This window comes from Paroedura picta, chromosome 16, assembly GCF_049243985.1.
Source record: "Paroedura picta isolate Pp20150507F chromosome 16, Ppicta_v3.0, whole genome shotgun sequence".
Classification (NCBI taxonomy): Eukaryota; Metazoa; Chordata; class Lepidosauria; order Squamata; family Gekkonidae; genus Paroedura; species Paroedura picta.
In genome coordinates, this window is record NC_135384.1 from 14,408,427 (window position 1) to 14,424,708 (window position 16,282).

Here is a 16,282-nt window from a genome sequence, read left to right on the forward strand (position 1 = left end):
AGCTTGCAGACACATTTAGAAGAAGAATTGTTTCTTATATGCCACTTTTCTCTACCAGAAGGAGTCACAAAGCAGCTTACAATCACGTTCCCTTTCCTCTCCCCACAACACACAACCTGTGGGGTAGGTGAGGCTGAGGGAACCCAGGTATTACTGCTAGGTCAGAACAACTTAATCAATGCAGTGGTGAGCCCAAGGTCACCCATCAGGCTGCACGTGGGGTAGAGGGGAATGAAAACCATCTTCTGAGATTAAAAGTCCACAGTCCTAAATTCTATACCAAGCTGGCTCTCCAGTATTTAGAATATTGGCTCAGGATGGAGGACCTAAATACAAATCTGCTGCCATGGGGGGGGGGAGTCAATTATATAATGTCAGGCAGTAGGGTTATTCGTAATATTGAAAGCAGGTCTTTAGCTATTCAGGCAGAGCCTTTTTATGACTAGATCCTATCAATATCTGTCTGAATTTTGTAGACATCTCACAAAATTTTGCCAAAGGAAAGGACAAAAAACACGGAAGATGAACAGAAGTTAATGTATTGATATTATTATTAACTTCCAGTTTTAACACATTATGACTAGGAAGATCTGATTAATTGAGTAGAATGTCCAGATAATTGAATATCCAGTTAATTGTATATTATTCCTAATAAATAATAGTAGATAACTTCTACTTTATTGACCAAAGACCTCACAATGAAGTACAAATGTCTACAAAGAAAAAAGAGAATATATAATTCAATTAAAAAGATCTTAACAGATAAAATACAGTAATTAGATTATAACAGTCTTAGGATACAATTCTCCTCTCTCCCCTATTGCACATTATGGCTCTATTTTTCCTGGATGCAAAGGCATAAAGAGCCATTTTACTGGAAATATATGTATCCATTTCAGAAGATAAATTATTACTTTGTCATGCACAGTCAGTCTCTGGGCTATACAGATTTAGGGGGCTTAAATGATTGATTTATTTCACCTAGAAAAATGTCAAAAGGTTTACCTTTACTGTGCCCATCTTGTGAGAGCCCCTGGTCTCCCAACCATGCAAGCCATGTTCATTTATATGCCACATACTGAGGCCAGGAACCCCAGGGAGACCAATCACCATTTTGTTGAGATTCCCTGCCAACAGGCTCAATCCCATGCAATATGAAACCTCACACGCAGTCATAAAGCTGTTAAACATCACATAGGGTGGGTTGGAGGGAAGCTGCTCTATGAAATACTGAGTGAAAAGGATGGGACCCTCTTGCACATCACCCTTATACAAACTATGGGGTCCCATCTGCCTCTTCTATGCTGTGCTCCTTGTGTAAGCCCAGCATGCAAACCACTAGGGTTCTCACATCTACCTGCTGTGTCAACGGTGGCTCTGCTTATTCCTTGCCACACATGAAAATTGGGAAACTGATGACTTGGCACAGATTTGATAATAAAGTGCCTTAAGCAATTAAAATGTGCTGCCCAGTAGAGTTCAGTGAGAATCAGGAAGGCTCATGGTTTTATCTGAATTTACTGTCTGCACAAGTTTATGTACTCAATTACTGGTGAAGAGCAATTGGTTAGAGAGAATGTGGAGAGAGCATTTAGGCAAAGTGTAGAAAAAAACTATTTGAATGAAAGAGCCAGAAAGAGTAAGAAAAGTGTCATTTTTTGTTGTTGTTATTTAGAGTTCATTGTTCCACTCTATACAACACAGAGCTAGAGGACTCTTTTGCTGTGAGAACATTTCTTTTCATAAAAACAACATTATCTGAAGAACATTCTTTGCTGTGTTGAGTTAGGTTATTCATCATACTGAGATGCTTCATGCCATTAGATTACTTCCCCCTCCCATAAAAGTCCTGTTTTATTCTTCAATTCCATTTCTGCTGATAACAGATTTAGTATGAAGAAATTGCTGATATCTTCACATGATTCTAATTATCTGCTCCCGAATATTCATTTCTGGCCTCAGCAAAAGGATGTAGCATTTTGGGGAAAAGATGCAAACCAGTAAGCCAGCAGCAGAGGACAAGATAGAGAAGATCTCCACAGCCACCATGGATTTTCCTTTAGAGCTTAAGTAAGTTGGAATAAAGGAAAACCAAACACTGCAAAAGACCAACATACTGAAAGTGATGAACTTGGCTTCATTGAAACTGCCAGGTAACTTCCTGGCAAGAAAAGCCACTGTGAAGCTGACACTGGCCAGAAAGCCCAGATAGCCAAGGACAGAGTAAAACATCATAGCAGAGCCCTCATTACATTCCAGGATGATTTCCCTGGGTTGTGAATGCATATTCATTTGTGGGAAGGGAGGGGAAATACAAACCCAAACAACACAAATCACTGCATGAATTAAGGAGCCAGAAAGGACAATGGAATAGGCCAGTTTTTTACCCACCCATCTCCTCATGTGGGACCCTGGTTTGGTGGCCATGAAGGCCAGGATCACAGTGATAGTTTTGGCTAAGACACTGGAAAGAGCCACACAGATGATCAGGCTGAAAGTTATTTGGCGCAGAAGGCAGGTCACCTTCCCTGGCTTTCCAATGAACATCAAGGAGCTGAGGAAACAAAGCAGGAGGGAGAGGAGGAGAATGTAGGTTAGGCTTCGATTGTTGGCTTTCACAATGGGAGTATTCTTGTATTTCATGAAGGTCCCAAGGACTAATGATGTGACCAGAGAGAAAGATACAGCCAAGATGACAAAAATGATCCCTATAGTCTCTTTGTATGAAAGGTAGCTTGGGACCTTGAGAAGGCATTCCTGATGGCTTTCACTGGGAAATCGATGATCTGGACATTTGACACAGGCATCCATATCTGAAGGAATCAAAAGAGCTGTTTCAGTATTTCAAGGTTGTTTGTGGTAGGTAAGAGACAATGATATAAATGAGGTATAAATTAATGTCCCTCCCTTTCTTCTCCTCATTCAGCTTCCCCTTTCTACATACATGTCAATATTTTGGGACAATAGTATGGGTTTTAGTGACTAACCAAATTTGCAGCCTGTTGGACTGCTTGTCCTGAGGTCTACATTTTGAAAAGGGATATAGATCCTGCCTTAGCAAGATATAGAGAAATAGAGTCAAAGCCCATAGTATCCAGGAATACAATGGGTGCTAGAGCTTGTCAGTGGTAAGAGGAAGGGGAGGAGTTATCCAGTCTGTAAGTTGTCCAGTCTGTATCTCACGCCTTCCGATTGGGCCTCACCCGACTAGCTAGAACTCTTGTCTGTGTTGGTGAGATCCCAATCAGAAGGCGCTTTGTGCCTTCCAATTGGGCCTCACCTGGACTGGCCCCGCCCCCTCTCTGCCCAATTAGCCCTTAACGAAATATGTATATTGCTCTTTGAGTGCTTTAAAGATTGTCTGAAATGCCTGCATTATAAGTTTATAATTTTGAAGATGCATTGATTCAGAAAGGAATAGAAATCTTTTGAAGATTTTCTTCAGACACAAAGGTCTAAGGAAAAAAAGGATTGTTATTAGTGGCTAAATGATAATAGTCCGCATAAGCTAGAGAACAATTCCACCTTCTTCTGCTTCCTGCTTATTTATATATTGGTGGCCAGTTGGACAGCTTAACAAAAATCCAATGCATTGTCTGCAAGTGTCCACCTTTCTCCATGGCTCCCTTTACACTTCTTAAGAGCACTCACCAAATGTTATATTAGCATATCAATAATTCAAACTTTATTGCACTAGACCATAGGATATCGCAGCAATACAATTGTTCAATATTACCTTACCTGATTGTACTATAACATTATCTGGGAAAAATGGAGAGAGGCAATTTCTTGTGGTACTCAAGTTTTCAGTGACATCTTACAGACCTCTCCTGAGTGCATGAATTGACAGATATTCACAAGTATTACCAAGTACAACTCAAGGTTGACTTCCATCCTTCCGAGGTCGGTCAAATGAGTACCCAGCTTGCTGGGGGGTAAACGGGAATGACTGGGGAAGGCACTTGCAAATCACCCCGTATTGACTTTGCCATGAAAACACTAGAGGGCGTCACCCCAAGGGTCTGACATGACTCGGTGCTTGCACAGGGGATAACTTTACCTTTACCTTTATATACACAACTAGAAAAATGTTATCACATCTTTATTTGCTACATTTGAACAGCACAAGTGTTGATGTTTCATCCTATGTCATGGAAAGCTGCATGTCCTTATTTCCAAATGATAGAGTAACTTTATATCTTCTGTTATTTCTGTCCGTTCAACAAAAATGTTTTACAACATGTCTCTTACCCTTATTCTCAGAGATCATCCCTTCTGGACAGGGAGTACAATCATAGCAGCAAAATTTCTTTCCCTCTTTCTTTGACTTGCTGAAGCCAGGCTGGCAGGGGTCATTGCAGACAGAAATGGGAAGCACCTGTCCATAAACAGAAAGGGAGGGAAGCCTTGAATAATTGTCTTTTGACAATGGGTGGCTTGACATTTTTTTTCTGGGGAAGTACATATGATGTCAGAGGAAACAAATGAGCACTTTGTATTAAGCTGCAGCCTTCCTGTCTCCCAATTTTTTTGTCAACCATGAGGTGCCTGAAGTGCTCACCACAGAGGTGGAAATTAAGAGAACACTCAACTTCTAGCATAGCAAAGAATTTGGAATATTGAAGCAACCAGCAATATTGGACTTTAAAATGTTGCATTTAATTGTATAAAATCAGCCTGGGTTCAAAGCAAACTTCTGGTGTATTCAATCCGGTCAGTTTAATTATTCAGTTATTGAAACTCTGATGGATATCATATCATTTACAGGTAATTTTTCTTATAACTTATATAAGCATCTGCTTGTTACACCAACCCATACACTCTTTTGCAGCTGAGACACTGCTTAGTGCAGTGATATGGTCAAGGTGAACTTCACCATGGTATTGTCTCATGGTAGCTTGGTTGGTTCCAGTAAACAACTTAGATTTGAGTCCAGAAGAACTTCTAGAGACCAACATGATTTTTGGGGATGAGTTTTCAATAGTCAAAGATCCATTTGTCAAAGCTGCAGGAAAATTGACTCGCAAAAGGTCATATTTTGAAAATCTTCTTGATCTCTATGGTTCTATTGGACTTGAATCTAGATGTTTAGCTTGCTATAGTTACATGGCCTGACCAGGAATGTTCTTTGTTGTACTAAATGCACTGAATGATATGTAAATTGATGTACACTTGCTTCTGGCTATTCAAATCTGATAGGATTTTAGAAGGTAAATAGGAAGGGTCCTGCTAGAGAGAGGCTGTCAATGGCAAAGCACATTTGTTTTCTTTCCTTGGAAACTACAAAGGGGTTTCCTGAATTGAGCCGCATCTTCAATGGAATGTTTCACAACCACTCAATCTTCCTCAAAATTGTGTTCAGGACAGAGTTCCCAGTGTGCATAAATTTACTTATTCAAAACTGTACAAGAAGTCTTACAAACTTCTCATCTTCCAAATTTTTACAAGAAAGGTTTCCCAGATGTAGAGAAAAAAATTATAAAACAGTACACAGGCTGCAAAGTTAACGCAAAATGGGTCAAATACCTTGTTCTCTAGTTGGATAAAGACTTCCAAGACCTCTTTATGGGCCATTACAAAAGGCTTTGGAATACAATTCAGTCTGATATCAAGAATTGGGATGACATAAATCTGCCCTGGTCTGCTCAAATAGCAACAATTAAAATGATTGTATTACCAAAAAAAAATAATCTTTTATTCCAAATGCTGCCAATGGAAATCCCGGAGGAAACATGGGAAAAGTGGCAATCTGAAATTAACAAATGTATATGGAGTGTAAAAAGACCAAGAATAGCTTTTAAGATACTGCAGGATGAGCAGAAGAGAGGTAGGCAAGGCGTAACCAATTTAAAACTATATCATGCAGCAGTACTGATGTACACATTGGACTGGATACGAGGACTTTTATCGAGAGAACTGACATTTGAAAAGGAAACAGTAGGGGGCAGCTTTCACAAGAAGCTGTGGCCATCAGAAAGAAAAAAGAACCGAATTCCTGGACTGCCGGACTGTTAAAGGTGTGGGGGAAGTATAAAGGAAGACTGTCTCCGACCCCATCTATACTAAAATCCCCAATTGAAGCACACTTTAGCAAAGTTCAACAAAAAGACCTTTCTTAGTTATAAAATTCTGCTACCAAAAATGTCAAGTTTAAAAAAAGACAAGAATTAGAAAAAGGTGGAGTAGAAATCCACTGGTTAGAATAGAACCAATTGCAATCCAGGTTTAACGCTGAATTTCACCAACCTCTAGATCTAGTGGCTTCTATACCAGAATTCAAGAACCTATTAATTCAAGAGAAATCCCACTTTCGAGGGCAAATATATAAAGTGTTACTAAAACATGAGACAGAGACGGAGCAGGTTAAATCAGGCATGATTAAATAGATGCAAAATATAGAGGCGAATTCGATACTTGAACAATGGGAGTATATATTGTCCAGAATCCCTAAGTTAACTAACAGCCAAATTCTTAGAGAAAACTGGTACAGAATGTTTTATCGGTGGTGTGTAACACCGAAAGTGATTGCCAAAATTGCAAAAAATTGTAATAACAAATGCTGGAAATGTTTAGATAAAGTGGGTTCTTTTTATCATATGTGGGAGAAATGTGATAGATTACATAAATACTGGGTTAAAGTCCATACTATCATGCAGAAAATGTGGGGTCTTAACTTTCAACTAAAACCAGAGTATAATTTATTAAGCCTACCACCCCAGTGCCTCCCAATATGTACCAAAGGACTATTTTTTATGCGACGACGGCAGCCAGATTAGTCATGGCTAGAAAATGGAAAGTACAAGAATTACCATTCTTATACTTGGGTTGACCAAGTAGGCAGACTTGGCCAAGATGGCAAAATGGATGTTGATGGTCAACAGGAAAACTGAAGAAGTCTTTCAAAAACAATGGGGCCCCTATCTGAACTAGTTAAAAAGATAACAAAAGCTGAACTAGAAGGAGGTTACTTTTAATACATTGTCATTACACAATGTATAACAATTCTATTTCTTTCTTTTACTTTTTGAAAAATAAAAATTTGATGAATAAAAAAAGAATGGTTTTCAAACTCACTTATATTATAAGGCATTTACAAAATCTGAGAATTCTGCTAACCCATCTAATCTCTTCATTGCACAATTATATTCTACATAACACTGAACAAGAAGGACAAAACAACTACTTAAAAAAAACCTAGTAATGAAAACTGGTAATGAAAACATAGTAATGAAAACATAGTAATGAAATCTTTACCAAAATTCAGACCAAGATTGTGAAAAATTCTATTTTCATTATCTATATTGTAAGAATATCTTCTATATAAATTCTAGATTTATCTTCTATATCAGTCATGTACTATGGCAGTTGACCGGTATCATAATTCTTGGGGAAATGGAAACAGTATGTATTCAATAGATTTGGCAGAATGTAGTAGGAGAATGCTTCAAGAGGAATTTAAACTGGAACGATTAATGTAACCTTCCAGAAAATAATGGGAAGAGGCACATGAAGAAAATATGATTGAGTTAACCTCTCCCCCCCCACACACAAACACACATAAACTTCATCACTGTTTAAAAAGTACTGGTCTTGCTTGCAAAAGAAGGAATTGAGTGGAGGAAATCAGACACCTGGTTAAAGCTTCTATGCCACACAATTTGATCATCTTCAAGAGTCAGCTCATTCTCTGAAAGGGCTTGAGGATCCAGTCGTCCAATTTTCACCCTAGCAAATGACCCATTTGAGAAGGTAACCCAATTGGTGACATCAAAAACTGTAACTAATTCTCCATTTTGATCGAACTGTATGCTTTCTCCAACTGTATTGTTGAACAAGGTTTTCCTAAAAAACTTGTGTAGCTAAAATGAAAAACAAACCAAACGAGAAAGACAGTTTCATTACTGAAAACATTGAAGCCAGGTTAAAAAAAGTCAAACTTCACACAAACAAATCAAAAACAAAAACATCATGATATTTGAATCATTATGTTGGTGGGAGAACATGCAAAGTGGAAGTAGAAAGAGAAGTCTTCCATTAATGATCCACAGAGCAGTATGAATAATTTCAGTACCTGCCATGGCTCTATATTCTGAACATCCATCCTCCCACCTTCCGAATGTTTTCTACGTTTGGACTCATGTGTGTGGATATTGTGTAAAGCATGGGCCACAGCATAGACAGCATTGTAGACATTATAGCTATGGCCAGTCATCTGCATTTCAAACAAAGGTCCAGGAAGGCTCTCCAGTTTCTCCTCCCCACTGCAGGTTTTCTTCATATCCCCTTGTTCATATTTCAATGCGCAGCTAAATGCTTGCTCCCAAAAGGTCTGAATGAAACCATCTCCTCCAGCCCATGATGGTCTTATGGTCTGCTGAAATTCTTGAAACCCTGGAGGCTGATTGGAATGGACTGCAAAGGACAGGGCACCATGGAGGGAGTCTGTATCAAAAATTCGTTGGATAGCATATGACTCAAAGTCCCAATGTGATGTAACTATCCACACCTTATCCAGATGGGGTAATAAAATGAAAGGAAATAAATATAGCGTGATTCTTAAAGTCAACATGGCAAAAAGTTCTCCATAAAAATAAAATACATTGACTTTTTTGTCCATTAATATCGAGTAGTGTTCAGCTTGGTTTAGCATAAAGTCTGACATATCCTTTATGTAAGTCACCTTTGTTATTTTGTATATGAATGCAAAACAAATGCTATTCTCGGAGAGTAGAGGTGTTATTCTCTGCAAAAACTGGTTTCCCATGTCATCATCCATAGCCAGGAGCCCAATCCAAGTCCATCGAAAATGATGAAGTAACTGTACAACTCCCCTGTACTGATAGGTGTCATCAGGCACCATCTGATATATGGAAGGGAATTGTTTTTTGTCATCCTTTGCAAGGGAAAATGACCCATAAGTCAGCTGAAAGAAAACACACTGTCATTTTTATTAATGAAATTAGCATATTCAATCATATGCCGGAATTATTATGTCTATGTTTATAGCTTTTTTTTTTCTTCTTGGGCTCCAAGATCACTGCAGATGGGGACTGCAGCAAATAAATTAAAAGACGCTTGCTCCTGGGGAGGAAAGCTATGGCAAATCTAGACAGCATCCTAAAAAGCAGAGACATCACCCTGCCAACAAAAGTGCGTTTAGTCAAGGCTATGGTCTTCCCAGTTGCAATGTATGGCTGCGAAAGTTGGATCATAAGGAAGGCCGAGCGTCAAAGAATTGAGGCTTTTGAACTCTGGTGCTGGAGAAGACTCTTGCGAGTCCCTTGGACTGCAAGGCGAACAAACCGGTCAGTCCTAGAGGAGATCAGCCCTGACTGCTCTTTAGAAGGCCAGATCCTGAAGATGAAACTCAAATACTTTGGCCACCTCATGAGAAGGAAGGACTCCCTGGAGAAGAGCCTAATGCTGGGAGCGATCGAGGGCAAAAGAAGAAGGGGACGACAGATAATGAGGTGGATGGATGGAGTCACTGACACAGTAGGTGCAAACTTAAATGGACTCCGGGGAATGGTAGAGGACAGGAAGGCCTGGAGGATCATTTTCCATGGGGTCGCGATGGGTTGGACACGACTTTGCACATAACAACAACAACAATGTTCATAGCTTACTTGAGGAGTCTTGTAGATATTCAAAATGGAGCCAATCTGAGCAGAGGTTTCAGACAAACGCCCCCCAATTACAGCTATGAATTTCTGCCGGTTATCACAGTTGAAGTTAGGGACCAGCTTCTGCTGCGCAGAAAGTACGCTGAGTGTGGCCTTAAAAGTCATCCTTCCAAGTCCGTAGCTATTGAGGAAGTAGAGCCCCAAGCTGATGTTTGGTAAGAAGTTGGAATTCTCATCCAGCTCTTTTACAGCAAAAGCCAAGGCCAAAATGTTCTGGTAGTTTTTTGTTATGGACCTACAAAAACGATATGTAGGAAAGCAACCAAACTGCATTTACAGCTTTCTTCCTCTCACCTGAGCATCCAGTTTATGAACTGGTTTCTTTAGCAGTGCCCTTAGCTAACTGCTCGTATCCAATATATTCATATTTCGTACAGTATAACAATGGATATCGTGCCCCTAGTGGTGCAACAGACTTATAAGGTCTTACAGGGTATTACAAGGTCTTTGCCAACCCATTTTGATATAAGTTTGGTTTCACATGGTATCATTGTCATCTCTTTTGGTCCCTATCCTTTTTCACGTGACTTCAGACTTCTTACATTTTCCAAATAACAGCTGTTTATACACCTAGGTCATTCAAAGACTGTCCAAAAACTGCTGAAATTCATACTATATATTTTTAAAAGAACAGTTATTACTTTCTATAATGACTCCAAAACAATGGTCAGTCTTATTCATTTTATTTATTTGTTTGTGTGTTTGTTCTACTTTTATGCCAGTGCTCCCTGTACCAGCCAGGCCATGGTAGCTCAGATACAGAAAATATATGTCAATACCCTTGAAACCCACTTGCACCTTCCTTCCCTGACCACCCCAACTGAACCCACCACAATCCCCGTTGATTCCTATACCAGCCGACAACAACTTTCATTCGAGCCTAGGAGATGTGACAGGCAGTTCCCAGCATTAAGCAATGAGCGCCAAAAAGGTTTTGGAGGGGAACCTTGGTGGAAATGGTGTTTGCACAGATTTTTATATTTTGTAGAGGTAGTCAAATGTATTTGGGAACAGTGAGAATAAATGAGTTTATATTTGCACACAGGAAATGGGGTATATGTCAATTTTGAAAGTGGTTGTCAAAGGTTTGGGAGGTGATGAGGCCATATATTCCCAAGGCACTGGGGAAAAACTTCATTTGCCATCTGAGCAGAGAATTTTCCAGTCAAGTTATTCAGGCTGTTTCTTTATTTAACTTACAAGCTTTAGTAAACCCTGACTCAAGCCAGCCTCAAATGGGAAAGTTTCATTGTAGATTTAAGGAATCCACAGCTGGCTCAAACCGTTAGCAAATAAGTTGGAGAGCAGCCAGGTCAAGAGAGGAGAAAGAGAGAGGGTAGTTGTACAAATAAATCAGGTATACAAAGATGCACAAATGACTATCAGCTGCTACTAGAGAGGGAATCGAGCCACAACACATCTCGGAGTTTAAACCAGTGAGCTGAAGACACATTTTTGCATAATTTCTACACTGGAAAAAAAGCCTTGGTAACCCTCTATTGGAGGGTTCCCACATGGGAACCCTCTATTGGAGGTGAGCTGCAATTGTCTGAAAGTTGATGGAATGTGATTCACAAGCAATGGTGAAAAATGCACCCAGATTGATGGGAGGAATCGGGGATGGTTGATGAAAAAGTGCTAAAAAGTCCAACATTTACATTCTTAAACATGGAGCCAGAAATCAAAATATCAATCTGTAGTTTGAACTTCAAGACTTCCAACATAACGTTCCCATCTTGAAATCTGACATCATCCCTCTATATATACGGACAATTTTTCTTAACAACAGAGAAAGTGCAGAGGGAGATTATTTTGGTAGGCACATACGTAACACCAAACTATTTTAAAAGCAATGTGAATAGATTTCATGTTTTTGGTTTTTCTTACCACTCTCTGCTCACCTATGAAATCTATACCCACTGGTATAGTTGGCAATTTCCTGACATTCAGACCTCCTCGCCAAAATTAACACCTTCAAAAGGCAACAAGTTTGAAAATTTTGCAATATGCCTATTACATCAACTAGTGACCTAAGCATTTTGGTGAAATGGGGGCGGAGCTGGCAATTCTTGGGGGTACTGGGCATATATCTATGGAAAGAAGCTTATACTAACATTGATGTTTCCCCCACAAACCAGAGGGCTATCTCCCCAAATCCCCAGAGTGCTTAAGTCATTTTTGAGTGATCTAGGCACATTGCATTTATTTTCAGCTTTTATGCTCCCTGCTTACAATAAGGTCACCCACATCCCCTGCCAGCTGGTCTGGCAGACCTGGCAACATTCTGGCCACCATCTGCTATTAGAGTCAGCATTAACAAATGACAATCCCAAACCCTGTTGGAATGCAATTTTTCCCATTGAAAAGAAGATCTATTGTTATTTATACACTACATGATTAGAAAGATACAAGTAAGCTACAGAAAGATAACATTAAGTAGCCAAAATAGTATACTGGTAAACATCCTAGAAATCCTAATTTGAATTTTCATTGTACTCGGAAAGCTTTCTATGTAATGTTGGATACCTTGTCAGCATAGCCTCCCACACAGTTTTTTGGATAAAAAGGAAGAGAGAACAGCAATGTAAGCCACTTTGGGTATCCATTGGGGAGAAAGGGGGTGTCTCAGAAGTAAATAAAATGAAAATCCATTCTCTGGTTGCTTAACAACTGACTAAACAGAGTGATCAGATTAAGTCAAAGAAAAAAAAAATCCAAATCCTTACCCAGGATCATCAACCAGCATACTTGCCGGGTGTTCTAGGAAAGATGGAGGGTTATTTAAGAAAGCAACTTGAGCAGAAATCCCGCCTATAAGAAGGTCCCCTGGCTGATAAAAGTTGTGAGGGATTGGGAAGGGGTCATCATATATGGAGCAAATAATGGAAGACGTCCTGCACACTATACAACTTGGCAGCACCAGCAGCACCAGTATTAGTAGCAGCAGAATCTCAATAACAAAACTTCCCTTATGGCTGTAGAATATCACTTTTCCGCCCATCATATTTTATCACATCAGTTTTGCTGCATCATTCCTCACGTTTCTAATCAATGTTTTGGTTCACCCGTTAAAATCCAAATGACCCCCCCCTAAGAAGATTAAAGGAATACCTCTCTATAAAATATCATTTCCCAGTTGTGAAAAATAGATCAATATATGATAAAACATATAAAGAGGTTTCATTCATTTTATCATTTGAGAATAAAAATGGAGTATTCTATCTTATAAATGGAGAATTCAAAATTATTTCATTTAATATAAAAGCAGCATTATTATTCCACTGAGTGTGGGTCTTTGCAAACAAAATTTTCCATTGTGAGATTTTTTCTGATTTTTTTAAAAACCCAGATCTAATGATGGGCTTGGTTGAAGAGGAAGAATAGGATACAATATGTTAGATAGAAGTGATTATTAAATCAACGAAGAACAATATCTGAGGGAAGGAGATGAAGGAAGCCTACATGAAACAGAAGGGGAAAGGGGAATACAATAGATCACCTGAGCCCTGTTTCTATCTAGATGCAGTTCTAATGGCAAGGTCGTGATTTTGTACTACTTAAATGAAGGTCTTATTATTTGTTTGTGCCTTCAGGAAATCCATTTCAAACAAGGAAGACACCAGTTGTTTTGACACTTTGGCTGGAGATAATTGCCCCCCACTGAGGACTGCTTCAGGGCCCCACACCAGCTGCACTGTGAACTAGACATGTAGGCAGAAGGTTTTGTTGTTTCCAAAGTTTCCAAACAGGCCAGCTGATTCCTTTGTGGTTCGGAAATCATCAATAAGTGTCTGTGCAATAAAGATTTTTAGAAGGTTGGGGCCTAAGTGACTGATTTCTTCCACCTACAAAACTGTCAATTATTTGACCTTTCCTGTGGCCTTTGCTTTGCTTTGTGATGTAGTGTGTGCAAGGGCATCCGAATGACAATTGACTGCTGTGAGCAACCACATCCACTTCAGCTGGTGGTAACCCAACACAGTTCCCTTCTCCAAAAGTACTAGGCCTAAGATGTATCAGATGAAACCAATGCCTAAAATGTATCAGCTGACACCAATATCTTACATGCTGCTGCAGTTAATCCCTGTTTCAATCTTGTCACAGGAGAGCATGTGCATGGTGCATGTCAGAGGTCCCTGATAGCTTTCAGCCTGCAGATGCATTTAGAAGAAGATTTGCTTTTTATATGGCACTTTTACCTATCAGAAGGAGTCACAAAGCAGTTTACAAGCACCTTCCCTTTCCTCTCTCCACAAGAGACACCCTATGAGGCAGGTGAGGCTGAGAGTGCCCAGATATTATTGCTCAAGCAGAACAGCTTCATCAGTGCTATCAGGTGTAACTTGGAATCAAACCCGGCTTGCAAGTTTAGAAGTCTGCAGTCATAACTTTTACACCAAGCTTGCTCTCTGGTATTTAGAATATGGGCTCAGGATGGTGGACCTAAATAAAATTTGCTGCCACAGCTGGAGGATCCAACCACGTAATGTTAGGGAGTAGGTTTATGTGTAACACTGAAAGCAGGTCTTTGGCAGTTAGGCAGAGCCTCTATGTGACTAGATCCTATAAATATCTACCCTAACTTTGTAGACATCTATCGAACTTCTGCAGAAAGGAAATGACAGTGTTAACACCTTATGACTGGGAAGGTCCAATGAATTTCCAAATAATTGCATTTCCAGTTAATTGTATATTATTCCTTATAAATATTAGTAGATAACTTGTTGAACTGGCCAAAGGCTGTCACAATGAAGTAAAACATGAATAAAAGAAAAAAGAAAGTATATAAAAGATGCTTTAGGATGCTTGAGGCTGGTCTTAGGATACTTCCCCCCCCCCCACCGTTCATTATGGCTCTAATATTCCTGCCTGCAAGAGCATAAAGAGCCATTCTACTGGATATATATGTATCAATTTCAGATAATAAACTTTGTCATGCTCAGACATTGCTGGAGCATCCAGAATTAACCTTAAAATGATGTTCCTTGGCTCATCATGAAGTGGCCATATTAAGAAGTATGTTTCCACATATAGGACCATTATGCATGGCCGACGAAACGGCGATTTCGGGTCACATGGAAAACGTGGAGGGGGAAGATGCGAAGCAAACAGCTCATGCATGGGATGGGACGCAACGGCGGCAAAACCCAGAGAAACCGATTATGCACGCGGTGACCCCGGCGCTGCTTCTGGTTGCGCCCTGGTCACCCAGAAGCTGTGCTTTCTTCCACGTTTCGCTAACGTGGTTTTTTCGGCGGCATGCACCGGATCTGTGGCCGGTTGCAGCCGGCTCCGTGCATTATTGTTGATTTTAGTCGCCACCATTCCACCCTGAATGTGAGCTATCCCCCCGTGCATAATGGGCCATATAGAGACATTGAGACCTTGGTGCACTTGAGAATTGGCTATATCACAGGGTCTACGCATAGCTTGGAATCTTATGTAAGTAAAAGCCATCTGTAATGGCATGGGAGTAATGTTAGCCTAATAAGGTGTTCTTTTTTGGTCTTTCTAAAAGGCTTTAAATCATTGGACTGTCTTTGACTGGGATATTTTAAAACTCTCAATTGCAGCAGACACATTATAAATCCAGTCACAGAGACAGTGTCCAGTCCTTCATCTCTCAAGAGCCATCTGATACTGAATATCATAAAAGAATAATATTGATCTACATCCCTCCAGGTCGATCAGTGGAATGAGGCCCTCCTGGCTATTGGAGTCAGTATTCATAGTTATATTTGGTCATGTATTATTTAGTGTTCTCAATTTTTTATTACTACATAATTACTGTACACATTTCCAATGCATACTCAGTGTTTGTCTTTCACTAGGGAGATATCTGGACACTAGCCCAGAATAATAAACACACATTAATTTAGTGATGCTATTATTACTTTCCAGGTCAACTTGGGGGAAATGCACAGACTTGCAGGAGGACATTTTGGGCTGGAATTAGATGCAACACGGAGTTCTTGGGTATAAAAAAGGCCTCAGTTTTATTATCATTCCATGAGTGGTTCGACAGACCATGGGAGAAGGAGCCTGACTTCGCAGTTAGTGGACTGGACCAAAACATATGGAGTCCAGAGGTGCCCGGGGATCTGCCCGGGGATCCCCTTGCCTATTGAAGTCTGCCCTACAGCAAGCAACCTATGGGGGGGATCCTCGAGGCACTCACCTGAGGTGCGCTCATTAACATGATGCCTCATAGACCCATTATGCACAGGGGTTTTAGCGCACATTCAGGGTGGAATGGCGGCGACTAAAATCACCGATAACGCATGGTGCCGGCTGCAACCGGCCGCAGCTTCGGTGCATGCCGCCGAAAAAGCCGTGTTCGTGAAACGCGGAAAAAAGCACAGTTTCCGGGTGTCCGGGACGCAACCAGAAGCGGCGCCCGGATCGCCGCATGCATAATCGGTTACTCTGGGTAAGGGGAAAGGGGAATACAATAGATCACCTGAGCCCAGTTTCTATCTAGATGCAGTTCTAATGGCAAGGTCTTGATTTTGTACTACTTAAATGAAGGTCGTATTATTTGCTTGTGCCTTCAGGAAATCCACTTCAAACAAGGAAGACACCTGTTGTTTTGACACTTT

The 16,282-nt window shown here is 40.2% G+C and overlaps 1 protein-coding gene across 1 annotated transcript; it reads right to left on the minus strand.

The window, feature by feature from the left end:
• Positions 1 to 1,914: 1,914 nt before the first annotated feature.
• Positions 1,915 to 15,882, minus strand: LOC143825417 (vomeronasal type-2 receptor 26-like). The gene is made up of 8 exons (XM_077313447.1): positions 15,862 to 15,882; positions 13,749 to 13,834; positions 9,627 to 9,918; positions 8,600 to 8,923; positions 7,632 to 7,859; positions 5,678 to 5,749; positions 4,252 to 4,378; positions 1,915 to 2,813 (listed from the first exon to the last, which is right to left on the minus strand). The coding sequence occupies exons 1-8, from the start codon at positions 15,880 to 15,882 to the stop codon at positions 1,915 to 1,917; spliced, it is 2,049 nt and encodes a 682-aa protein (XP_077169562.1).
• Between the last annotated feature and the right edge of the window lie 400 nt (positions 15,883 to 16,282).

Coding starts and splice junctions, on each gene's coding strand:
- LOC143825417 (XM_077313447.1), bottom strand. CDS start 15,882: ATGTTAATGAGCGCACCTCAG. Junction 13,835..15,861: donor TGTTAATGAGCGCACCTCAG/GTGAGTGCCTCG, acceptor ATGCATCTGCAG/GCTGAAAGCTATCAGGGACC. Junction 5,750..7,631: donor GGCATAGAAGCTTTAACCAG/GTGTCTGATTTC, acceptor TGTTAATTTCAG/ATTGCCACTTTTCCCATGTT.